General features: G+C 39.0%; 1 protein-coding gene across 3 annotated transcripts in view; it reads left to right on the top strand.

The window, feature by feature from the left end:
* Positions 1-26,888, top strand: part of CRYBG3 (crystallin beta-gamma domain containing 3) — an 86,573-nt gene that overhangs the window by 33,641 nt on the left and 26,044 nt on the right. For all 3 annotated transcript variants that reach the window (XR_007903434.1, XM_051781129.1, XM_051781130.1), the window contains exons 4-12: positions 6,246-10,686; positions 11,680-11,727; positions 12,069-12,184; positions 13,151-13,298; positions 19,405-19,544; positions 20,845-20,959; positions 21,803-21,838; positions 22,902-23,035; positions 24,813-24,939. Coding sequence is in view for 2 of the 3 variants with exons in the window: in XM_051781129.1 (XP_051637089.1) it covers positions 6,246-10,686; positions 11,680-11,727; positions 12,069-12,184; positions 13,151-13,298; positions 19,405-19,544; positions 20,845-20,959; positions 21,803-21,838; positions 22,902-23,035; positions 24,813-24,939 (5,305 nt within the window). In the remaining variant the exon portion in view is untranslated. The remainder of the gene's footprint in view (positions 1-6,245; positions 10,687-11,679; positions 11,728-12,068; positions 12,185-13,150; positions 13,299-19,404; positions 19,545-20,844; positions 20,960-21,802; positions 21,839-22,901; positions 23,036-24,812; positions 24,940-26,888) is intronic.

The raw sequence follows: 26,888 nt of genomic DNA, 5'->3' as shown, positions 1-26,888 counted from the left end.
GTCCTGGTGCCTACAAGCACTACTGTTTGTAGTAATTAACTAGATCAGTTAATTTTGGTCTTAATTCCCTGATTCAGTGTGTACACAGACACTGGAAGCAGCACAAGGAGGAGTGGGAGGCAGAGGTACACCCACCTTGGGGTGGGGAAATAGGGATGGAGGAGAGGGAGGCAGTAATTCATCTTTTGGTGGTTTTCTGGCTTCTGCCTTCAGAAATTGGCCATGGAAATACAGTGTCGTTGAGTTGCTGGTGCTCAGATGAAGTGGGAGTCACTGCAGAGAGTGACCTACTTCTGCTTGAGAGGGGTATAAACTCTGTGGGTAGCTCCACCCTTCTAGGACAGCCAAATACAGCCCAAAATTGATTTAGAAGGCTCTCCTGAGGAAAGGGTCAGGGTTATCCTGCCCCTAATTCCATGGAGGAAAGCCTACATCAGTGATTGCAGGGGTTTACCCCAATGCCCATGGAAGGATTTAGTGTTAGGTCTCTAAATCAGAGGGTTTCATTATTCAAAAATCTTTTCTTTCAGACACATCTCTATGCACACCTTGATTTGAACAAACTACTCTTTAACAGTACTCACAGCCTTTCAGATTTTGATGAGAGCCCAAACCTGTGTGAATCAACAGAGACCTTGTCAAGGCAGGTGCTGTGCTGAGACTTAGTGCCCCATTCCAACAGTGGGGTGGTGAATTCCAGGGCTGTGCTGTAGGAGAAATGCAGGCCCAGAAGCATTTATCTGCCTGCCAGAGAGGGTTACCTGCCCAGGGCTGGGATGTGGCCCAAAGGAAAGGTTCTAGTTGGTGCCAGAGCAAAGTTTTTTGCGTTTCTGAAGAATGAAACTCCGTATTTTAAGAGTAATTCATAGCAGATGCGTGATGCAAAGTCGAACTAAATTAATTAGGCTTAAAATTAATTCACTGGATTGTTTTTTTTCCACTGAACTTTTTCTTTTGTAGAATTATTCAACTATGCAATGGATTCAATTGAGAGACTGTTTCTTAGAAACTGCATTTTACAGTGGGATTTTAAAGTTACAGAGCTACCTGCAGTGTAACTGTTCAGGACTTCTGGGCCTTTACTCATCAGTAGGAGCCTAATCCTCACACCTTCCTCTTTACTGTTGATAATCAAGAAGTACTACCCTAAAGGGCAAGGGGAAGGAAATTATTCCTTCCAAGGTCACAGAGACTGTGTTTGCTTTTATTAAAATTGTCATTGGCTCTTAATTGTCCTTCTGGAACATTAGCTTTGAAATTTCCTGCAGAATCAACTGTGTGCAAATTACTTTGTTCAACCAAACTTTTGACCTTTTCAAATACACATTGTGAAGTCCCAGGACGCTGAGTATTTCAGACTGCAGATTTAAGACATGAAGATATCCCTTCTGACAAAAAAAAGGTGTTTTCTTTCATCTAAGTTGCATATAGCAACTGTTCAGTTAGCCCACAGTGTCTTGGTTTTCAGTATGTCTTTAATTTTTCCTATTTATGAATGTCTTACATGAGAGTAGAAACCAGCTGGCTGGCTAAGTTGGATTCCACTAGAAGATTTTTCAAAGTGACTTTAAGACAGGTGTTTCCAGACAAAGTACCTTAACATAATTTAAAAAAAAGTTGTTAGTGGAATTCAGTGGAATAAAAGCTAAGTGGAGAAAAATTAAAATAAACAACAGCATAATTTAAAAATAGTCAGAGAGGGCAGACAGGAACCACAAGAGACACACTGATGCAGATCAGTGGTTTTCAGCCTGTAGCCTGCAGATCTCTCCAGTAGCTACTTCTGTGGGGTCAGTGAGAAGAGACTGGGGGAATCATGCACATCTATGCTTGTAAAAGCAGGAGAGTGCTGGACTGGGGAGAAGATACCTGGAAGAGTGAGGTATGAGTTAAAAATGGCCATTTCATGCACTGGGAGAGCCACTGTGACACTGCTGAGCCTGAGCTGCTGAGCCCAGAGCTGTGCTGGTGGTGGTTTAAGGATTGCTGGATGACATGTTGTGCAAATGAAGCTGTGCTGCCTGGGACTGAGATGCTGTATCAGGCTTTGTGGTCTTCCTCCACCTTTCCAAAAATGGTGTAGGGTTCTCTACCATTACTGTATGGTACCAGTGTGAGGACTGGAGGGGTTGCCATCTTCGTGGCATACACTTGGAAAAGATGCAAACAATGGATGCACTGAGATGAGGCATTGAAGGTGGTGTGTTTGGTCCTGCTTCAAGGCTTCAGAATCAACAAGACTGTTTTATAACTAATGCCACTTTTGGGCAAGTTACACAAGACGTCTGTCACATGAGATGTCAGAAGATGTTCCCCTCCCCTCCTTGAATTAGTCCCCCTTTAACTTTTTATGTCTTTTTTGCAATAGAAGAAATGTCTACGAGCACCTACTTTTGACATATGTAACGTAACTCATGCTGACGTCCTCTCTTGTTGCTGTCAAAGTCTTTTGTGAAACTGAATCAAGGCTTTACAGGGAATTGAATAGCTTCCTGTGAAGATGGGAAAGAAGGAATCTCCCAGTATTTTAAATACGTGACAGAATGCACACTGGGTTCTTTGTATATTCAGGCTTTCATCTGCATCCTCATGAGTTGGAAAAAAAATATTTGCGAAGAGTTTTTAAGGTAAGTTCTGAACTGACATATTCTTTTGGTAATCAGAAATAAAACAAGTCTCCAGTGACACTTTTAGAAGATCTTTTGTGACACAACCTGTTTCTAAATGTGTCTCATATAGACTTACAGCTGAATTGCTGCTGCCACACAGGCACATGGGTTTTCATTTTTTAAATATCTTATTGTTGTGTGGGGGTGTTCAGATTGAATGCACTTCTCTGCACTCTAAAAGTAAATGCATTAGAACTAAAAGGTCTGTTGGCAAAATTTTTATAATAGGCTGAGCAGCAAATTCTTTACCAAAGGTCGGAGATCCTGAAGTTGTCATGTCTGTGGAGGAAAGGTTGGTTCCTTTTTAAAATAGCATTCACTGCAGAAGCTCTTGGTAGAGGCAGATCTGCAGGAAAGCAGGGCTGTGTTTTGGGAGGCACTGGCAGAGTCTGCAGGCTGAGGCTCCACAGATGAAGCAGTGCTGTTGCCAGTGCTAGTCAGGACTGGGTTTAAGCTCTACAGGGCTTGGAGTCTTGCTCAGACTTCAAATTGATCAATCAGAGCAAAAAATTCCCTCAGAAGACAAACAAGAGAGTGAAAAGAATTGGGAGCAACGAGAAAGATCTCCATGTAAGCAGAAAGAAACTTCTGAGTATATTTTTTTTGTCTGACCATGTGTAATAGATGACATAATGATTTGGTGGGATCCGTGGCTCAGATCAATGTAGATATAGAACTTAATCATGTTCTCCTTGGCAGTCTTCTGTAAAATTTACCTGTTCATCCCATATCTGGATGCTTTGGATTTAAGAACTGATGAGTTCACGAGAAAAATCTGAAGGGAAAGTGGGGTGTGAGAGACAAATGAAAGGACATGTTCTCAGTTTCTCTTGGAGCACTGCTTCTCCCCACATGTTTATACCTAACTTCTGAATTCTTCCCACTGCATATCAGACAAAATATCAGCCATGACATGAAAGACAGTTAATTGTCATCAAGCCATTTATTCAAAGTCATGTCTTGGTTTTGATGGAGATGAGTGTTTGGTATCCCTCAGTACCATTGATGTGCTCACTTCAAACATGTCATAGCAGCTTACCTATTCAAGAATCTATAAAACTTTTTTTTTTTTTGAGAATTGGTGCCAAACCTGTGTTTGTTCTCGTAAAGAAATTGTATCTGGATTCAGGACGCTTGCAGACCAACTTTTGTTTTTGAGGTTGGCCAAAGAATAGAAGAGCTGATGGATTTTGTAAAAGCTTAATAGTGATTATTTAAAGCAGGAAAGGTTACTTAGTAAGGTTAATTCTGAATAAGAGCATGATCAGGTCTTACATTCTTAAGACTTATTTTTAGTATGACTATGACTGATGCTGAGTGAGTGTAGTGCACTATCAAGCTCCACAGATCCTTACCCTGGCATTTTTAGGACCTCTGGAGCTTTAGAAAATATTTTCTAATGTAGAGGGAAGTTTTCTGTGAGAAAGTGGAAAATAATGATTTTTTTTTCCTCTACTATCCTTTATTCAATTGTGTTTTGTTCTTTTTCCACTGGGAAATGTATATGTTTCTTTGAAGGGATGTGAATCCTGAAAAGAGCCATTTTAACAAATGGTGTGTATGATGTTTAGTAGCTACCACTGTTGGTATCTCTGGAAACCAAACTGGTGGTATAGAAGGCTAAAAGTAGGCATCTAACTTGGCAAGTGCTTGGGAGCTGTGCTGTTTATACACGGCTTTCCCGTTTCCTCTATAACTTAATATACCTGGCTGACAAACCCTTTATTGAGATTCTACTGTAGCCTTCATCAGAGATTACAATTAATTTAATCCCAATATAAACTTAATTTTCAAGTTCTCTCAAAGTCTGAATTCCCATATTCATGTATTTTAGCCTAATAATTAGCCTAAAAGTACTTCACAGCATAAAACATGCATATAAATGACCATTTATATCTCTCTTTTAATGTTTATGAATATGAATAATTTCACTTTTAGTTCACTTGTACTCTTTGCATGTCCAAATACTGCAGAAGGAGGAAGTTTACTTGTGATTTTAAATAGTATTAATTTCCCTCTTCAAAATAAAATTAATATTGAAGTAAGAATCTCGACCTCCAAAATCTTGACAGAAAAGACAAATCTTTTTAGATTTGTAAATCTGCTCCATTTTTATATTCTTCTGTATCTTTTGAGAGAATCCATACAGACAAGATTTGAAGTTGCAGTTACTCAATGATGCTCAAATGTTTCACTTTCCTTAGTAAATTTATTTTTTATTTGTCACCTCAATTATTTGTTCTCAACTCAAGAGCTGTAACAGCTTCTCAGCAAATGTGAACTAATGAGAAGGTGCAAAGAGCTTTTAAAAATGCTATTAAAATATTTTTTACATATAGCATTGTTTTTTATATTAGAAATCAAAATCTTAGCCAACACCTTTTTTTTTGTTGTTGTTGTTTTTTTTCTCCAAGAGACTCTTCTGAAATGAGAATGACCATTTCCCAGGCAGGTGAATGGTTACTTCCAGCCACCAGGTTAGCAGATACAGGGCAGACTTTGAAAAGGTTTCTTCTTAGTTTAGGAGGAGGCTGACTGAAGTTTAGGCACAGTCTGAGCATCTACTTTGTCCTGAGGTAGAGAATGGAAAAGCTGACAGTGACTGATTTTTACAAGAATTCTTTAGCAGACCAAAAAATAGGGGGAAAAGAGAGAAGCATTAGAAAGAAAGGTAACTGTGATGTCTGCTAGTTTTAAGAAAGAGGAAAAACTGCTTCTTCAGAAAATTGGAGGTGACAGGCTCTGAATTTATTCTTGGTATTATCACAAATAGCAGTGAAGGATCAGGGTCACGGTTCTTCCATGGCAGTTCTTTTATTTCTTAGTTTTTGCATTCAGTGTTTTTTACTGCTAAATTTAAGACTAATGGACATCTAGATCTACCAATTCCTGGTTACATTTCTAGGCTTCTCATTTTGGTATTCCTTCCAACATTCAGTCTTCATTGTTACCTGATCTCCATTCACTCTATTTCCTTATTACCTGTGGTTCAAAAAAGCATCCACTGTTGTGTATTTTATTTTTTCCCTACATTTTTTGTTTCTCCTCATTCTGTTTCTTAACACTATGTTTAGAACTTGGGTAAAAATTTAAATTTCAGTTCCATATTTTAGTGAACATTAGTGCAGTGCATTTTCTTTGGTCTCAGTGTACAGGCCTGCTTTAGTAGGATATAACATCTTCATAAAAGTGTGCTTATTTCTGTCACTGTAAATGTTGATCTGTGACATTTGTAAGTGGTAACTCTGTCTGGTAGAAAACAAATGAGGGAAGTTGGTTATAGCAACATCTACTCTTTGCTTTTAGTATAAGTTGGCTTTTCAGTAAAAGGTGTTTATGTATAATTTGTCCTACAAACCCATATTTAGCAAGAGCAGAAGAAGGAGTAAAAACAGCGTTGCGTGCAGTCTACAGTTTGTGCCAACCTGTGCGGGTAAACAGTACTGTTTATATGTAATCTACAGTTTAAGATAAGTTTAAGTTTGTAGACATAATCTACAGCTTGTGTTAACCTTTATTATCATGCAGCTGTTTAGACTGTCTGTCGTGTGCTGACAGTGGTGATCCTTGTTACAGGCAGACCCGACGGAAGGCAGAAGCACCCGCGATCACTTATGCAACGTATCGAGGTTCTGCAAGGATCAGGCAGCTGCTGAGGAGTCAATCAGAAACTACTGGGAAAGGAGGAGAAAATCCTGAGAATAGAAATGTTTCAATGGTCAAAGAAAATGGAGAAATCCAAAGAACTCCCTCTCTGAAATCAGGAGGAGATGAGGGTGAAGATCACCAAGGTGATGCCGTGTTAAATCCTTCTGCGGTTAGAGGGGGAAGCAAACAGTCTGGTAAAGCTTGGCATTGGTTGGGTAGAAGTAAATGTGAAATAACTGCAAAGGCCACAACTTCATCCACTGAATCCTGTCATGAGCCAGACTTAAGACATGAACATACTTTAGCTGCAGCAAAAGTTAAAAGGACGTATTCACTAGATTCATTATTGTCATTTAGCAGTAGAAATGGTGAGATCCCAACCAATTCCACTTCCCGGGTTACTCCTTCCCTCAAAGTGAGTTCTGCAAATGATTTGACTGGAAAAGAAGATGGACTGCCAGGAGAAGCAGAAACTCTGTTTCAGACAAACAAAAATGACACTTTTAACTTTGATAAAGAAAACAATTGTAGTAAAGCAGCTAATAATAAGGAGTCCCCAAAAGAAATACAGGATGATTGTTTACATTCACCCAAGTCAATAAGTAAGACATTTAATGAAGAACTACAGGTGAGTAAGGGAGGATTTTGCTGTAATCATCAAATGGAGAATCACTCTGAGCAATTGCTGGGTGTCCAGATGCTTCATTTCAGTACCACTACATTTCAGCAGGAAGCAGATCAGCAAACTGGTAGTGCAAACAAAGACAGTGATCCAAGCAGAAGTGATACACAGAAAATTGTGGCAACTGTAGAAAGAGAGCAAAATCCACAGGACTTTCCTGCTACTGTTCTTTTACCTTTTAATGAACAAATACCCCCTTCACTTAGCATGGAATCCAACGGAGAAAAGTGCATGACCACAGGTGATCTAAGGACTTCAGTGTCATCTATTGGACATGATGAAGGCAGAGTCATGGGCAGGGAGACTTGTAAAGAACTGAGTGACTTAGGGAAACCAGTGTATGTACAAAATGGTCACAAGTTAATCCATGTGGAGAATTCCAAGGATACTACCACACAGCACACTGGTTTACCTTGTCTAGAAACTGAGGGAGTGGAAACAATGAAGGTTTTGTCTGAGGTTGCAGTGGAAAAGGTTGCCAATGTATCACCATGCCTATGTGCGTGTCACAGTGTGAAATCTGATTTGGATGAGATGACAGCACCTCGTTCTGTAACTTCCAAGTCTTCTGTTCAAACTGGAGGGTGTTGCTCAGCTCCCCTTCATCTGAGCTGCAAGTTCAAAAATAAAACTATGGGGAAAAAAGAAATCATCTTGAAAGATGCCGGAGAGACACTTTCTTGTCCTGGTCTTGAATATGCGAAGAGCAAATCCTTTGAGACTGTAGATATGAGTCTCTCAAAAAACTCTGTTCCTCTTCACAACCATGGTCCTGTTGCTCTTGAAAGTGTTCGAGACACTCCTACCAAGACGGTTACACTCGCAGAGGATGACACTGCACCTCGCCCTTTAATCAATCATACTCCTGCTACTTCTAAAACCAATAAGACTGATATGACTGGGGCTGATCTTATTACTTCTGGGTGTGAAGATTGCACCTCAGAACTTACAGCCCATATTTCTAAGTCAGAAGAAAAAAATCTGGCAGTTTCTCGTTCTGCCTTGAGACATGAAGGAAAACCTGTGACCAACCACTCTGCTTTCACCTGTGAAAAAGATGATGTAGGCATCACTTTTGAATCTCCACCTGTTTATGAAAATAGGTGTATTAATTTTTCTTCCAAGAAGGAAAACAACAAGGAGCCTAGGATATCACCCACAGTACTTGATTCTTCATCTGACAACCAAGGAAAAATACTGCCTTCTGCCACTAACTCTGAAAATGGCCAGATTGCTGCTTCTGAACAGGACAGCTTTATTTTTCCAGCTGCAGAGTCTAGGAGAATAATCCCTGAGGACAGAATGAATGAGGGGACACCTTGCTCAGGAGACTTGAGAGCTTTGTGCCCAGTTGGTTCTCTAGAATGTGAGATTATTCCACCTATGTTTGATAGCTCTGCTGATGGAGTAAATGTATGGGGTGTTTGCATCCCCAGGCCCACTTCAGCTTCTCTGGGATCCAGAGAGGCCTCCAACCTTTCTGTTTCTGCCTTGAAGATGTCGGGTGTTGCTCAGGGGAACAGTAACTCTTCCAGTCACAGAGCTCATGATGGGGCAGAGGAGGCCTTCACACAACAGGCTGACAGTAGTGTGTTGGCAGAGGCAATGCCATCACCCATCTGTCCTTTGAAATCTTTGGAAACAGCATCCGAGTCAGCCCGTGCTGAGACTGTGTGCAGGAATGCTGTGGGACAGGTGATCCTTGGTGACTGTGCTTCTGCTTTCTCAGAAACCCCTCCTGTGACAGGTGGTCAAACAGATGCTGCACCTGCAGAGTCAGATGGGCTTTGTTCTGAGGGACAGTGGGAAGATCCCAGTGTGAAGGGGCAAGAACAGGCTGCATTCCAAGATGCTGCTGTTTTGTTTAGGAAAGCTGAAGAAATTGTGGATTCGGTTTTACATTTGGCTGCGGAGGAAATAAGAGCAAAACAAGCCTTTGGTGTCTACCAGCCTTGTGGTAGCAAGGATAGTTTAGTAAACAGGGATATTCTAAGTTATCAGAATGCTGAAACTGTACAGCTGGAAGCAGAAGAAATCCAGTCAACTGTGCAGTCATTAAAAGATTTTAATGAGAGCAGTGGAGGAGCCTCATCTTCATTTACAGGAAATGAAAGAGTGGATACAAATAATCAAGATGAAAAGATACTCTCTTGCATCCCTTATAAAATTGACCTACATAGTGCACTAGCATTAAAAGCAAAAGAAACAGTTGAGGAAGTCATTAACTCAGCCATACAAAAACTGGCATCCGGTCAGTGGCAAGGCACGGAGAGTAAAAGGCCTTCTGAAAAGGTTGAATCTAAACCTGAGGCTGAAATGCCAAAGACTTTAAATGTGGATACAAAGTTCCCTGCCAAAACACAGGAACCAACAGAGGTGAAGGAAACTCGGGGTGTAACTGTAAACTGTGAAAAGGCAGATTGCTCAGGTCCTCCTTTCCTTCCAAATAGTGTGGCAAATGGCACAGATTGGCCCCAGAGAGATGAAAAGATACCAAATAATGCAATTACTCGTCAAGCAAATGGATTTCTTCCCACTGGCAGTTTAGCAAGACCAGAATCAGATACAGACACACAGTTCATTGTACCTGAATTGTCTGTTCCTGGAGAGAACAGTGAAGGAAAGCAGTGCTTCAACACAGCCTTTGCCCAAAATAATGAGAATCTGAAGCAGGCAAAAACGAGTGATCAGGACATGGAGAGAAATGACCAGCATGAAAAAAACAGTCTGGACTGCAGTGATGAAATGAAGGAATCAACAGAACTTTTGGCCTCTTCTCCACTAATTGAACAGTGGGAAAACAGTTCTTTTACTATCATTTTTGAAGGTGCTCTTCAGACTGAGAACAAATCCGTCTCAACTGATGATGTGCAGACCAGATCTCTCCCTTCCTCTGGTTTGCCCTCAGACAATGTGGCTCATCTAACGTACCAAAGGGCAAAGCGTGAGCAGGAGTCAGCCTGTCCCTGTGGGCAGGACAACAAGCTGAGTGCAGCCACAGATGGCTGTGGCTCGGAGTCGTTCCTGAGTGTGGAGGCCAAGCGCTACAGGGTGTATCCTTTCTCCTTGTCTCCCATCTATGAGGACGACAGCTCCCAGGAGGACTTGCCTTCCACAGACGTGTCCCCAGAAAGCCGCCCTGGTGGAATATCCAAAGATAACACTGATCATGCTTCCGTGCTTTCCCTTCTTCAGTCAGTCTCTGAGCGCTTGCAGTTCACTACTCGCTTCAGTGAGGAAGAGGAGGAGGAGGAGGAGGATGGAGTGGAGGAGGAAGAATCATCATATGAGGAAAATATACTTGATGCTGAGGGAGAAGAGGACTGTCTTTCCAGCCAGTGGAGAGGGAATTTAAAAACAACCCTTCAATCAAACGACCAGAATGGATCTTTGCTTCCTGAACAATCGTTTCCTCTTTCAAAAGAACATCTTGACTCACAGGAGCAACCAGAACAACTTCCAGATGTAGCTTCTCCCAGTCAAAAACCTTGTAAATCAGTTCCAGAGAAAGCTGATGATGCTTTAACACATCCTCCTACAAGTGTGTACTACCAATACTTGAAATCTGCCAGCAGTTCTTCTTCTGAGAAGGGGACCAGGTTTGGAAGCATTCTCCAGGATATGTTGCAGCCAAAGGTTCACTGGTCTCAAGACAACACCGTACCAAAACTGGGAGAATTGTCAGCGGTAAGATGTCACATCACATAAAATTTATAATCAAAATTATTAGCCCAGATTCAAAATTGCACTATTCTCCTTGCTCCCTTTTAATTAAGATTGATTCTTTTATCATAAGGGTAATCAAAAAGTAATTCTTTAGTCAAAAGTAATTAGACTGTTTCATAGTTTTATAAAAAAAAAAGTCTTCTGATAATATAATTTTAAAAACATAGTGTTCTTGGTTCAGCACACAAATGAAAGTGGCTTAATTGTAAAACAGAATATGTGAACAGAAAATATAATTGGAAAATATGCATAATAGCAACTTTCTTTAATAACATAATGCAGACTTGTCTATGTTAAGGGCATTTCAACCTGAAGATAATGAAACTGCCTTTTGTATGAAAATTGTTCTTTTATTTCTTTCACTTCTGAGATTGATAGAGCTGTCTTGTCCAAAAAAGATACAAATATCTGCTTCCTGTGCTGCTTGATTGTTTCATCACAGTGTCTTCTACAAATTATAGCTCAGTTAGCAAGTAAGTAAGATAGCTGCTTCCATAGATTAAAATTTCTTTTTTGGCTTACTTAAAGTACTGGCAAATGAGAGTATGGAAACAGTTCTTCCAATATTTAGAATTTGACGGTGCCACATAGGCCAAATATGTAACTGAAGGAGTCTTTCCATAATGTTGGGAGTACTTCAGTTTGTGTTAGAGCTGTCTTCTGGGTTTTTTCCACTGGTAAGAAATGCAGTTGATTGTGTGCTGGGAAAGAGTAATACATTTGTAAAGGTTATAACTGCCATAGTAATAGTTTTTCCTTTCTAGCACATGTCACTTTCTGCTGATTGATTCTGTTAAACTATTGACACCAGCTCTGAATGGCAGTGGAAAAGGTCTTGGTTGTTTCTATTAGGGACAGTTGTGTACTTGTGTAGGAATAGTGGACCCGGAATGATCTGCCTGTGCTTTGTGTTGTAGGTGTTAATAGTTGTTTGCCATGTCCTTTTAATTTCAGAACCTCATTGACAGGGCAAGTCTCAAATACAATCCAAGACCAGGAAAGGTAAGCAGAATTTGCCATGTAAGTCAATGTGATACATGGAATAATTTGTTATACCAAAGCTTTTGAATGGAAGGCATCTGAAGTTATTAGTCTAGTTTTATGTGTTTTTATGTATTACTTGCATATGTTTGGACATGCTAATAATGAGAATATATTATTAAAAATCCTACCACTAGTCATTTTACTGTGTTCCTCAGCAGCTGTTGTTTTCATTCAGTAGAGTGTTTCATAAAAGAAGAAAATGTGTAGCCTTCCAGTTGAGTGGGCACAAATTGCAAGCAAAAAATAACCGTCTCTACTCTATGTTGAAGTGGGCCCTCATTCATTGTATATTGTTTCAGATTGTTATTTATGATACTTATGGCAACAAAAGTAAACAAGAAGTTCATTCTGATGTGCCAGATACCTCATCGTGGAACTTTCCCATTGGAACATTACTTAGGATAATTAGAGGATGGTAAGAAATCCAGGTCATATTTAAATAGAGCCTTTCCTAAAGACTTGCATATGCATTTCTCTTGTATTTTTATTTCTTTCATTTATGGCACACATCCGATCTGCAAGAGCGTCTTTTTCTTTCTTTATAATTAGACTGATACCAATGAAAAAAAGCATGAAACAAGGCTTCAAATGCTGCAGTACAAAAAAAATAAAAAATATTGTTTCTCCTGGGAGCTAGCTTCAAACAGAAAGTTTCTAATAGAGCCACAAGTAAGTTTAGAGTTCTTGCCTGAAGTGCTGAGGCAGTACAGCCATAATCATGACCAGAAGCATGTGTATGCCAAAGAAATTCTTTTTTTTTTACAGCTCTGTTTCATTATACAGTAGCCGCTGCAAAAGGACCATAAAATAAGCATTCTCAGTGCTGAGTTTAATGTAACATTTAGAGGAATGTGGATATATACGAGTACCTTTAAGTTTGCAAGTGTTTCTATATTTGCTTTGGGAAGCTGGGGCTGTGTCAGTGGTTGCAGTGAATGTTTCTGGCTGTCAGCCATGGTAACAATGCATGTCACATTTATGCAGTTTTTGAGGCAGCCTTGTATGGGTTTGCATACATTGCTTTCACATCCTAAGAAATGCTGAATGCCATTATTAGTGTGTTTCTGCCTTGCATAGTACCTGCCTGAACTTGACGTGTTTTGATGTGACAGTTAATATATTTGTTCTGGTAAAATAAGGCTGTTTATTCACATTGTGGCTTAGCTGTGTTTTTATACAGTTAATATTTTAAGTTGTGTTATAGAACTCTGTGTTTTACTTTTCCAAACTGAAGTGAATGTGACAGTTGAGGGACAGAATAAGAAAGATGTGATAGTTGCCTTGATTAGAAGAGCTTATTAGTGGGCTTTTCATCAGATGTGCTCTGTAAGGACAGTCTCACCTAACAGCAGCAACTCAGTTCATTATATTGTTATTACAGTTGGATTTTTTATGAGAAACCAAAGTTCCAGGGTCGAAAATATGTCCTAGAAGAAGGAGAGGCTGTGCTGGATCACCTTTGGGATCTCCCAGGCGCGAAACATCATCGAAGAAACCTCACAGTTGGTTCAATCAAACATGTAACAAAGGTACAGACTTCCTTAATAGTATGCTCACATGCAGAATTGCTTTGTTGGGAATAGTGGTGTATTGCTAGCAGTGGACAATGTGTGTATAGTGTTTCTGACAATTTAAATTTGCTATGATTCACTTTTTTTCGCCTTCAAGATAGACTCTAGGGCTCATGCTGTGCTAAATTTCCCTTTCTTCCTGAGTTAGTGAGCAGATTGTTTGTGTTTCTTTACCACCACCTTCACGGGACACAGTGACTCCCCTCCTTTTAGATGTTTACCTGTCCAGTTATTCAAAATTAAATGAAATCATTCCAAAGATTTATCTTAAGCTTAAGATGGCTAATGTGTCTATGTGGCTTCTGTTTCAGAGTTAGGGGTTGGGTTTCTAATCCCATTTGTACATTGTAGCCTCCAGAAATTACTGTTGTTCCCTCTACAGCTTTGTGCTGTCTGTAGGGTTCCCACGTGGACAAGTGGTACACCTACAGCATGTGACTGCCTACAACCAGAAGTTTAAAAGGCTTTCTGTTGAAAAGATAAGAATCAAATGTCTAAACCCAAAAATAATGTGCCCATTGTTATTCAGTGAATGAGGAATATATTTACCAGATCTTGTGACTTAAGAAGACTTAGTGCTCTGTTGTTTAGTGTAACATTCCAGTTATTCACAGGGCAATGGCCCTTACTGTGAGTGAATTATCATTTGTATCACAATGTGAAAGGTTTTCAGTAAAGTGGTTTCTGTTCTCTGCTGGAATAGAGCTTATTTTAAAATTGATAACCTTTTTGTCATCAGTACAGGGGCATAATGTCATAACAATTAGAAATACTTTTTCCTTCTCTTCAAACACTTAACAATAAATAAGCTCAAAAGAAGCTGGCTGAAGGCAGGAATAATGAAGTTAACATTTCTTTGAGCTAAACAGATTAAAAGCCTTTGACTAATATGTAATAGCAATATTGATCAGTATTGAGGAAGGCAACTAAATAAATAAAGGAATTCCACAGTAACGTGTAGAACTGTGGTCTGAATCCAAGGGAAGTTGGATGTGTTTTGGGCATGAAAGAAAACTCTCAAATAGGAAAGATACAGTGTTTAGCTTCATCATGCTTGATAAAAATCTTTGTAGCACAGCTAAATAGGTCTGACCTTTGTTCTTCTTCCAGTATATGGTTCATTTATATGGAACACAGATGGAAAGCTTTGTTACAGTGCACTAGTTCAGTAATCAACATTTTTCTTGTGTAACTTAAAGCTCTAGCAGATATGGTTGGTTAGGAGGGCTTTTGCTGCTAATCCATGGAGCTAGAGGTGTGTGGAGCTCACTAAGTCAGGTTTTGTCTTCTAAACCTTGATTTGTGAAAGCATCCCTCTTTTTTAGGTTGTGGAAGTACTTTCAGAAGGTAGTTTACCAAAATGCTACCTAATTTTTATTTATTTTTTTTTTTAAATATAGGCATTGCTTTTATTTTACAAGTGGCTGTTTCTTTTTTCAGGCGTCTCGTGTGTGTGTGTGTGTGTGTGTGTGTGTGTGTGTGTGTGTGTGTGTGTGTGTGTGTGTGTGTGTGTGTGATCTGCAGGGTCACATGTTTTACTGTCATTCTCTTTGTCACAGGCTGGGTAGCTCAGTGCATTTTCTCCTGACTAGTTTGGCCATACTGGCTCTGTGTGCAGGTTTTCTGGCTGGTCTTCTAAATTGCAAGTGGCTTTTTATGGTACTTCTTTAATGGCTGCTCAGATGCCTTGAGTTATCAGATGTGAACAGTGGCTAAATATTTGAGAAGAAAATGACTTGCCAAGAAGAGAAAAACAGACTTTTACTAAAGAAGCTGTAGGAGGTACATTTAATATTTTTTTTTTTTTTTTTTACTAGCAGATTGGCTGAAAAACAGTCTGTCAGTGGCTTTGTGCCCTTGATTTGGCTTCAAGCCTCCACAAAAAAACAAAGATTCTGTTAGCTTTGTGGTTAGTTTGTAGCCTAACTGTGGATAAGCATTAGGTGTGTCCGTGTGTATTTAATTTCAAGGAACTTGTGGGGAGGAGGTTCCAAAGAAACAGATTGTGCAATCAGTAAAATGAAGACCCATCTGAAGTAATGTGGAGACTGAGTTCCACCAAGGAAGTCAGCATGAGCCTAGGCCAGCAAAGTCTGCCTGGACACACAGGTTCAATGCAGCTCCTGCAGCACAGTCTGTTTAGCAAAGTCAGTTCTCTGGCCTACTGCAAATGCAATTGGAGGGCTTTTTCCATCTGTTTCTGGAAGCCCAGAGAGGGTAACTAAATGTTATTTTCCCAAAAATGAGCTAAGAAATGTTCTTGACCTTACCATTCTGGAATAATCTTGTCAACAGATGTTTTGCAAGATGACAGGAGATCTGAAACAGCAGGTTATAATCACTGTCTGAAAGATGGTTAGTCAGGGAATAACTGGATTCCTTATGGACTCTCCTTAAGCAAAGCTCTTTGTAATGGGTTTGTTCACAGTATTATATGTAGAGTGTGTCTTTCTTTTGTTCGTGTGGTTTGCTAGGTGAAAAGAAGTTAATAATTTAAGCAGGGACTACTTTAGTCAGATGCCATAGGAAAACACCCAATAGCTTCAGCTTGTCTCACTTTCTAGTTGGTATTTACAGGACAGTAATCATTAATTCCCTTAGTATTATTCTATTTTACTACCAGCTGTGTTGAATCCTGTAGTTTGGTTTGGTGGTGATGGGTGGTAGCAAGAGTGATACAAAGCTGGAGCACTGGGAGCAAGAATTATGAATGGGTAAAAAAACCCGGAGGACCAACGGAGGGTAATATTTAACAAAAAAGAAATCTGCAGGAGCTGATGTGTCCTGAGGACAAACCATGTGTCAAAAGTAAGATGCGTGTCTAGACTGTATTAAAAAGCAATCGTGTGAATATCAAAACTAAGTAAACCTGGTTTTCAGTAGACCCTTCTCTCCTCCTTGTTTTGGTGTTTTTGCTTAAGGAGCCAGACTTTGGTCATTCTTTGTCCTGTTGTTGGCATAAAAAGCTACACCAGTTAAACAGGCTATTTTGATCACTTTAGTCACACAGCTTGGAGGTCCAAGGAGAGCAACTCACAGTGCTGAATTTATTTGGACCTGATGGTGCTGGTAGGGCTGGAACCCTGGATCCAGAAGGAGGGTGAACAGCCAAGACCACCTTGAGCAGGTCGAAGGCTCTGGGTGTGTCACTGCTGGCAGAGCTCTTGGTCAGACCAGAAAAATGTCAGAGACGCCACCAAAGAGTAACTTTTCCTGCTGAGGTCTTAAGGGTGGTCTTAACCCTGTTCAGAAGAAGCCTTCACCTTTCTGCTGAGGGCCATGTTGGTCTTTTGGAAGTGTCCTCTGTGAGCTAATGTGGGTATTCCCTCTACTTCTGTAAATACCTCAGCTCCTTAGGGACCATGAGGGAAGCACAGGCACTCCAGGATGATTATGTGAAGGTAGGAGGAGAATACCACAGAATAAAGGAAGGCAGAGCGGGATGCCTGCAGGCTGTGAGCTACCTAAGCATTTGCTGGTTGTGTGTTATCATTGGAAATGAGCACAGCTACCTAATCTGGTTGCTGTGCTTTTTACTGTGTTTTTGCCCGATGTGTCAGTGGGATAGTGAATAATGTGAGTTTTGGCTGCTTGTGATGGGGGTGGCAAGGCTATATGGGGGGCAGGTGTAGCAGGGGAAAACTTCCCAGATTTGAATCTGGCCTGAAACATCGTGGTGGTAGTTTTGCATGATAATAGTTTTGCATGTGGGTATCTCATTCCAAAATCTTGACGCCTTGCAGATGAAAGGGCTTTGGACTGAAGGATCTAGTTCTCAATCTGAATGCTGTCATATTTGTGTGGTTTTCATTTTGTTTCTGAAGATGGTGGCTTTATTAGGAATGTTAAAGAAGCCTCTGAAAGTAATGATGCCTATTAAATGTGCTCAGGCAAATATGAACATGCTAAGGCAAATATTTACCCAGCTAAGGTTTGCATGCTTGAATTGTATAAACTAATGGCATAGTATTTGAGCATACATGTGCAAATACATAGTGTTCATCCCACACAGTAATAATAGATGTTACCATTTTCTGCAGTCTGTGCATTAATAAAGGTGAATTGAACTCATTATTTAGGGCAAAATGCGTATTTGCAACTTTAAAAAATGTACTTAGAACATATGATGTGCTTCTTGCTCAAACATGTTACTACCTTTAAAAATAGATATTTGAATTGGTTTTGATGAAAACCTCAGTTTACTGTGTGAAAAACTCAGTATACACTTCATGAAAGAAGTTTCTGGACTTAATCTAGTACACACAAAAATACCATCACAGCGAATAGAGGGTTTTTATGACTGTCAAAATCTGGCTGGAGAGAGATGGCGATAAATAGGAGAGATGTAATTATGAGTGCTTGTGCTTTACCTACCCTGCTACATTTGTCATCTCTTGAGCTGGAGCTTCAGGAGCTTCAGAGTCAGGAGAGCAGACTTGAAAAGAGAATACAGACTGGCTTTTTCCAGTCTTAAATGAAAAACAAAAACAAAAGCTTCCTACTGAATTAAAATTGAACATCCTCCATCTCATATTCTGTCTGAGCCTGCAGGCAGATACTTTATTTTGCTACTTGTCTCGTCTTGTAGATACTTTGTTTCAGAATTTATCTGAAACCATTAAGAGTATTCCTTGGGGAATTCTTATAGATGCAGCTTCTGATTTTCTGTATCAAGCTTTATTGTTGGATTTACAGATTTCAGCCTTATCACATATCAGGTATTATTAGGAAAAACCCCACAAACTTCAGCTATTTCTCAAAAGGGATTTAGTAAGATGCATATACATGTGAAAACTGTGGGGAGATTACTTTTACTTTTTTTAAACTTGCCTTGCATTACACTTAGAATTGAGTTCCTTAGCACTTTGCCATAAAGTAGCATTGTACTAGAAAGTCTTTTTTCCTAGTTTTTCTGGTTTTGCTCATCTGAAAAGAAAAATTCTGGTATTGCAGTTTTTGCTCTAAAAACAAATAGCGTGCATTGTTTGCAGGGTACAATACAGAGGAAATGTGATTGTGCATGAGGGAGAGTTGCCAAAATAATATACTGTGTTCCTTCAGGTCTCATGAAGAAAGTGAAATAACATCCTGAAGTGCATAAATTATAATTGCCACACTTATTGCTGACAGTTAAAGAGATGCTGAAAAACACTAATAAAGAGGCAGTGGGATGTTACTCCATGAACATCCCACTCAAAACCTGTGTGAAAAAAGAGCTTTAAGAGCTTTTGTGCCCTGGTGCTGAGTTTCTCTGCAGGCTTTTGTGTTTTACAAGTTCCTTGTTGATTCATGATGTATTTGAGTGCTGGGGAAGAAAGTATTTGCAATACGTTTTATATAAATATTACTAAATGAGAATGGCTCAATAAAACCCCTGCAAATTCTAGAGAAGATCATGTGTTCAACAAGTTATTCTCCAGTGTGGGATCTCTCAGTAGTAAACCTTCAGTATGGTAATAGAGGTTGTTGCTTTGTGTAACAGGAAAATTCCTAAAGTGCCTACTAAAATTGATGGGTTTTAATAGTGATCTTTTCCTTTCTTTGTCTAAAATGCTGTAGATTTATTTAGCATGTCAGAAAATTGAACTCATATGGCTTTATACCATAGTTGGATTCATTACAGAACTTAATTATCATAGAGGGAGGGAGGTGGGAATGTAGTAGACATTTCTAGAAAGTTTTAATTATGTGTGCGTCATGTGTATCTTATATGTGTGTTATGGAAGCACTGTCTTTTTTTAAAAAAAAAAAGTCAGTATTATAATACTGTCAGATCCTTTACTTGGAGAGTATTTAAACTGACCTTTTTGAAAGTAGCCTGACAGGCATAAATGCACAGTTCTTCTTCAAAAGTTACTGGGAGATGGAAATTTACTTCCCATAGCTTTTCTAAAAATTCCAGTCTCCATTTTTAAAAAGCTAAACCCCTTCCATCATATGAAACCTGGAGTTATGCTAGAAGGGTGAGAAGACAGAGGGAAGAAAATAAGGAAGCACTCTCAGTTCTTCAGGGACAGACTCTGTGGATATCCACGCAGCCTTACCCTTTTATTTGTTTCCACAGGATTGTGGTGTTCCAGAGCTGGAGTTCTGCCTGGCAGCTGGAAGTACAGAGGGACTTCCTATCTGCATACAGGGTGCAATTCCCAATTTAGAGGAGCTGGATGTTGAGAAACACCCTTACGTAAGGGTCAAGTCAGGAGTGTGAGTACTGAGCCTTTCTAAGAGCATTTTGCCAGCAGGTAGAGGAGTAACATCATGGGATGAAAGTCAGTCAGAAGTCTGAACAATATTTAGGGGGGTTTGCTACAAATCAGTTAACATACAGCAGATATTCCCAGCTCTGCACTTCAGCACTGTGCTCTATGGGCTCCTAGTAGTGGAACCAAATTTTTGAAGGCATTTTTCCTAGTTGCTGGCAGAAGTTGTCTGTAATTCAGTTTTTGAGTAGCTTTATAAATAGAAGCAGCTCAGCTTTTAGTTCATTGGAGAATAGATACTGTCTCCCTAGTCACCCACCCTGTTATAACACTGTGGCTGAATACCAGAAAATGACTGTTACATCACCCGAGCATTTCTCAAGCTGCAGCCATATCCTGACATTCTGGAGAGAGGTGATGCGATATGAAACAGGCCCCTTGGTAGCCCAACACTTCCTGTATTGAGCAGAATAGGCTCTTTCCTGGGTAAGTGGCCAACACTTCACAGTTCCTGAAGTTTGGGAGTTCTGTGTCTCTTCTCATAAATCATTGCAGAATGACATTAGTTCTGTTAAAAGAGTTTTGAGTTTGCCTTTCCACATGAGCCAAGTCGTCCTTCCCACAATCTTACAATATGTCTGTGAGGCTTGAGGTGGTGAAGGAATTAAAAACAGAGTCTTGTTTTAGTTCTGATCAGACTTAGTATAACTTTTAACTGCTTATGATCTGTGTAGCTTTAAGAAAATCACTCTCATGTGGCTCAATGCCTCTTCCTCCATTCCTTATTTGGTCTCCTAAGCCTATGTCAAACTTCTACATTCAGCTTTCTTTTCCATGTAAAACAGTCTGAAGGAGTCTCAGCATTTTTAATCTTCGTGTCAAAATTACAATAGCTTTACAAAGAAGTGATGTAAATCATCGTAATTTAATAAATTCCAGTGAAAAAAATGAAATGGGATTGATGTTAGAAGCCTTTTAGTTCATAAGGTGAAAATTCAATTCTTATCCTCAGTGCTGACTTTTTTTTGTATACTCATAATATACCAAAATGGCTTTTTGAAGTAAGTGAACAAATTGGTAATTTTCTTCTCTTTCATTTATATTTAGCTTGGACTGAGAGAAACTATCTGAGATTTTCTTAGCAGTGATGTTGCCAGTGTATTCAACTACAGCTTTGTTTTGATGTGCTACCAGTATCTAAAACAGTATCTAGCTCTTATGAGTACAAAAAGGAAAATAATTTTAGTAAAATCTTTGTCATCTAATTAATGAGATTAATGAGTCATTTATCCTGACTGTTATAGATGGCTTGCTTACTCAGACTTTAATTACAAGGGAGAGATGATGGTTTTGGAAGAATGCGATTCGCCGTCCGAAATTCCATCAGCAGATGTAAAATCCCTGCGTCCTTTAAAAATGGTGAGGACTTCACAAATTCCTAATAACTGTGTGCCTTCCTTTTTCTTACTGTTGCTTCCCCAATGGTTTTGACCTAAATATAACTTGGGTTCTAATGTTCCTTTTTTCTGGGAATGGAAGACCAGAAAGGAGTGTAATATTCTTCTGACCAAAGATTGCACAAAAATCTTGCGAGGTGCAGCTAATTTTTGTGTTAATAGACAACACATATGAAAGAATGTGAAGGGGTATAACACATAATTCTGCTGTATACATAGCAAGCCTACAGGGAGAGAGTTTAAAAACCATAAAGAAATAAGACCTAATAACAGTCTCTGTAGTCCCTCAAGTGAGGTGTCTTATTCCCTCACAGAACATCATTCTCTGAAATTTCCAGAGAAGATGGAAAGAGCAAATTTGTTGTATTTGCTCTTTGACCATGAATATGTCAGCTTTCTCTCTCTTCTGGTCTTTATAATTTCTTGGAGCTCTACAGTCTGTGCTTAAGAAAGTCATACAACAAAGCTTTAAAATCTAATTTTAAAAATTGGACAATATAAATTAGTTTAAAAACACATGGTAAATTATTTCCCTTTTATTGCTAATAGACAATGAAGGAATATTTTTAAATTGCTTTCAGCCTTACAGACTTAGCAATGCACTGATTTGTTTGTAGGTCAGGTTTATAGTGTCCCTGCCCTTTTGAAATATCAAAGTATTTAAATTAGTGTTTTATATGGCCAGCACTGAAAATGGTGAATATAATTACAAAGACTTCATACTCTGGTAGTACTGTAAAATATGTGTCAAAGTGTCACTTCAATTTTAATATAAATACCTATTTTCCTCCCCATCTTTTTTTAGGGTGGACTGAAGGTACAAATGCCAATGAATGTCAAGGTAAGCACTGAGGACACTGAGAATAAAATACCAGCACATTTGAAATATAAAGCCTTTATTTAAGCTGTTTTCTTTTTCTTGGGTATATGACATTTGATTAAGTATTCAGTGTTGGCTGCCGAAGAAGAATTCACTAATGCTGTCAAAGTCAGTGTTTCATGAGTTGTAAAAGCAGTAGTAGTTCATTTTTCACATTAGCAGAACATCAATTTGCTATAGAAGAATTTTAAAGCTTTTACAAAATAAAACCAGTTTTTTTGACTTGACACATTAGTTACTGTAATGGTTAAGGGATCAGGAGAGATTTTCCCATTTAACATACCAAGTTTAAAAATAAAGAAGGAGAAAGGGAGGAAGGGTGCAGGAATTCCTTCCTATGCCTTATCCCAGTATGAGTCGTGAGTGAGACCGTGATCCTTCTGTGATCTGAGGAGCAGAAAGCTAATCCAGAGTTATTTCTCCTTCTCTCTCCTTTTTCTAGTTCTCCACAAAAATGCTAATGCCTTAAGTGACTTTTAATTGTACGAATACATGCACAACTTAGGAGTTTTTTAAAACACTGCAACAAATATTAATACTGTTAATAGCTGATCTGTTCGATTGGGCAGATGAGGAACCTGAAGGGGGTCATTCAAGTAACTTTAGCAAAGTACAGGCAAAGACCACTCATTTACTTTTGAAGGGTTAAGCTCCATCTGTCTGCCTGTGACCAGGTAGGATTCACTGCAGGCTAATATTCATTGCCCAGGCACAGGATTACAGGTTATAAATCATAGTCGTGTAGCTGGAGAGTACATTTATGTGTATAGAGTTATGTAAATAAGTATCCTGCTGTCTGGAAATGTCTGCAAATAGCCTGACAAGCCCATGTAAACCCAAATAGGGTCTCCAGCTTTCAGAGCACCCAGGAATCAGAAGGGCTGAGGAATGCAATCCTGAATTTTCTTCGTAGTGATGGAGGGGGGAAAATGGGTCTTCCACATACTGTAGCAGTACATAAACACAAACTTCAAATTACTATTCAGGGCATACTTAGGTCATTGTTCAACTTCATGTTTTCTAGATAATAATATATGAGAAAACCCACTTTGGAGGATGGTCCAAAGAGTTTTCAGAAAATGTCACTTCTGTCCCAGCACTGTTTGCTGGCGAAGAAGAGTTCTGGGAAATTGGATCAATACGTGTAATTGGTGGAGTGTAAGTATATTTCATTTCTATAATTATTTATTTTAAAGGAGGAAAGCGTAACTAATTGCTTAGAAGTGCTAACTAAGTGGTGATTGGAATTTTTCACAGGTAAAACATTTTGAAAAAAAAGGAGTATATGTTTCTTTTGTCAAGCATCACCCTTGGGTACAACTACCTCTACATATGGCTTATCTCTCTGAGGGAATGTTGGAAGATAAAGCTAAGTGTGTGAGAGGTGTGGAGTCAGTGTTTACCATTTGGATATCAATAAACTAGGCCACTTTGTTCCTTAATGAGAGCATTCTCACAGAGCTTTATTCATATTGCTTTATACTTCTGATAGTCTCTACTTAATTTGCTGAAATCACCTTGGATAGGTGTGGTTAGTTCTTCAGTTTGGCATTGTAATACCTCTGAAACATATAAACTGTTTTATTGTCTTAATGGTTTTCCTCCGTCACCTGTTGCATGTTGTCTGGAATTAAGAATCTACTATTAATTTCCTTTATTGAGGCATTGGATTGATTTGTTGTAGCCCTGCCCTCTCCGTGTCATATAACACAGGGCTGTGTAACACAGTCCTCAGGTGGGCTCTTACAAGGCAGACTCAGCACCAGCTATTCTAGAGAGCTGCCAACCCCTCATGTTGTTCTTCCAGCCTCTCCCAAGACCTTCTGCCAAAGACCTTGGTAATAACACAGTTTTTAGAAAATTTTGGGTTTGTTCCTTGGGGGATTTCCATGTTATTATTTCACCATAAAGATTGAATAACATACATCCTTTCAGGCTGTCGTCAGAATCTTATGAGCACTAAATTAAAAACAAACTTAATTGTTACTCCTCAAGTAATCTCTTCATAAATGCATTGTGTATTCACTATCTGGGAAGCCTCAAGTTATTAAAAATCATTGTTCTGTCTGTTGTGGCAGCTTTTATTTTTAGTACTGCGGTAACCTAAACAGCTGAATTAATGTAAACCAAATGGTACTAAAAGTAAAGCTATCCCTGCCTGCCAAGATTCAGTGCCAACAGAATTTGTACAGCAGCCCTAATACTTACAAGGGAGCTTTGATGAAAAAAAAATGCTTACAAGAAAGAAGGAGGGGGAAGCACTTTTTCAAATTAAACTCTATTAGAGATTTCAAAGTTGGTATGGAAATACCTTCTTTTAATTGAACCTTATCTATTTCTTTAAAATACTTTTAAAAAGTTTTGTTCATTTAGTGCTAAAAGATATTCCATATGCAGTATACTTTATATATTCAATTTGCTTGTCTATTTATATGTCTTTGGTTTTGGATTCGAGCAGGAAACAGTACAAGCAGGCAAAATTCTGTTCTGTTGAAATCTGTTAATTTTGCCATCAGCTCCAGCAAGGGTAGAAACTCATTGTTTATTAATCCACTGAAGATATCTACTGCTTATTTCTTTTATCATTGACAATTGGTGGCTTGGAATGTTTTGGCAACTGGTTGCTTATTAGTCTCTCTAGTACCAAATATTGGGGTTGGGAATATGGCTGACTGAGAGGAGGCACATGGAGAAGTGTCACATGAATAAACTATTGTTGGATAGAGAATCACATGGGGGGATTTTGATCCACAAAGAACACTTCATGGGTTGCTGGTTTGTGGTTTCAAACAAGCATTGCTTTGTTCATCAGCTGAGTTTGTGATACTCATTTTAGTGTTCCTGGGATGTTCTCTTCCCCTTTCATTTGTTCTGGAAAACGGTGTGTGCAGTTGTTTTGCTCTTACTGACTTCTCTTTCCCTTGTTGTGCCATAGGTGGGTTGCCTATGACAAGGAACGCTACAAAGGCCATCAGTACTTGCTGGAGGAGGGAGATTATGAAGACAGACACTCCTGGGGGGGAGCTGACAGTGCCCTGCTGTCTTTCCGGTTCCTCCAGGCTGTAAGTGCTCCTATGCATTTCACACAAATTATGCACAGCTCTGTACATAAAGAGAAAGGTTATTCTTTGTGTATGGCACAGCTGTCTTGGGCTTAGTCATTCCATCTTTTGCCCGTGTTTATTCTCATTCTTCTCCTGCTGGCTGAAATTTAGGCTGAACTGTGCATACATTGCAAAGCAGAAGCAGGTCCTAAATAATCTTTGTGATACTCATACAGAAAAAGTATATCGTGCAGAATTCCTTGTCTACCTGCCAGATTTTCCAAAGGCCTCCCTTCTGCACTTCAAGCTATTTGAATCTAACAGAATTTTCTTAAAAGCATAACGTGCCTAAGTGTACAGTGTACTTCTTTATTAAAATAAAAATAGCTTTCAACACAGCAGCTGTTACAAGCCTTAAAACAGCATTACCCTCTGTCTCTGTGATTTTTCTGCCAGAAAATTTTGGCAGCAAAAATAATCATGGTAAAAAAAAATCCCTGCTGCTAAAATGGGTTTAGTGGAGGCAAAGATGAAATAATAATAAAAACTATCTGTAAGAGTCCAGTATTGGAGGCAAAGACTTCTTAGTGATGGGGAAACATGGGATTAGAACTTCTTTGTCATTTCCTTTGGTTTGGGTTTTTTTGTTTGTTTGTTTGTTTGAGGGTTCGAAGATTTTTTTCATTATAATGGGAACTCTGTGAACTTTAAATACAACTGCAAAGAGTGGCTCCTTTTGAGACTCAGATTGTTCACTCTGATATTACTCAGTTTTGTATACTCAGATTACTCATCTCCTCATCTGAGGAGATGTGATATTCCTGAGCCAGGAATTTTGTGAAGATTGAAGATAGGCATTTAGAGCAAACTTGCTGTCTCAACAGTCATTACCTTTTTTTAAAAATAAAAAGTTTATGTGAACCCAAGAAGGCCATACTTAAATTCACAATTTACAGCTTTGGTTTTTATGAAAGGCACCTAGCAAAAGCTGTGTTTATAATCAGAATCTATCATACAACTTAAAATAAAGATAGGAGAATAAACTGAATTAAAGAAAACTATACTTCTTTAAATAATTTATTTACAGGTTTCTGAGAAAAAAACAGGCAGGAAATTTCTTCAGATTCTTAATTTTGAATATGCAGAATCCTGTTCAATTACTGACTAATCTTAGTTTCTCTCTATTTTTCAGCTATACATAGGACACTTGAGCAAGTTAAATTGATCTTTTTAGATCTTTGTCTTGGCAAAGGTCGTAAATATAAGCTTAAAATTAATGTGTGTGGCCAGTAAGAGTGACCCTCCACATACATGGATGTATTCAATTTGACTCACACCTGGGAGAGTTGGCAAGACTCAACTCATAAACATTTTAAAAATGTATATCATTCGCAGTCATAAATCAACATATATCATTCAAACTGGCATATAAATATGTGTCAATATTTAATAAAATACAAGTGCAGGGAACAATTTTCCTCAGGTTGTAGCATAACTAAAGGCAATGAGCTGCTTGCCAATAAAATGACTAAGGGCACTGGCATTCTGTTGTTTGGCTTGACCAGCAATTGCCTGCCTGCCTCCCTCCAATGTGCACCACACGTGTCAGTGTTCAGGCTTGCCATATGCTCCCCTTCCTGACTTTGTATATGATACTTAAGGTCAGGATTTTAAAAATATTTTAGTACTAAGCTCTTGTTTTCAAGGGGACCTGGGCAAAAATCCAAAACTAGTTCTGTGTGCATAACAGCAAATGTACAAGATCTTCTCCATAACCTTGGAAATTCCCTCAGGAGAAGCAACGGGCGGTGTTCCTACATATCAGAACTTTATTGCCCTTCCCTAGAATTCTGGTTTAGTCAAATTGAATTTAAGATTCTCTCTAGAAGATTTAGGATTTTGTGAAATGACCATGCATTACTCATGGTCCGTTTAAGTAGGGAGTGGGGTTGGGCATTGACCCTGTT

The sequence above is a fragment of the Manacus candei genome, unplaced genomic scaffold, assembly GCF_025592945.1.
Source record: "Manacus candei isolate 608988 ecotype Guabito, Panama unplaced genomic scaffold, ASM2559294v1 h1tg000014l, whole genome shotgun sequence".
Lineage (NCBI taxonomy): Eukaryota > Metazoa > Chordata > Aves > Passeriformes > Pipridae > Manacus > Manacus candei.
Note: the sequence above shows the minus strand (reverse complement) of the source record. Positions and strands in the feature narration are given on the sequence as shown.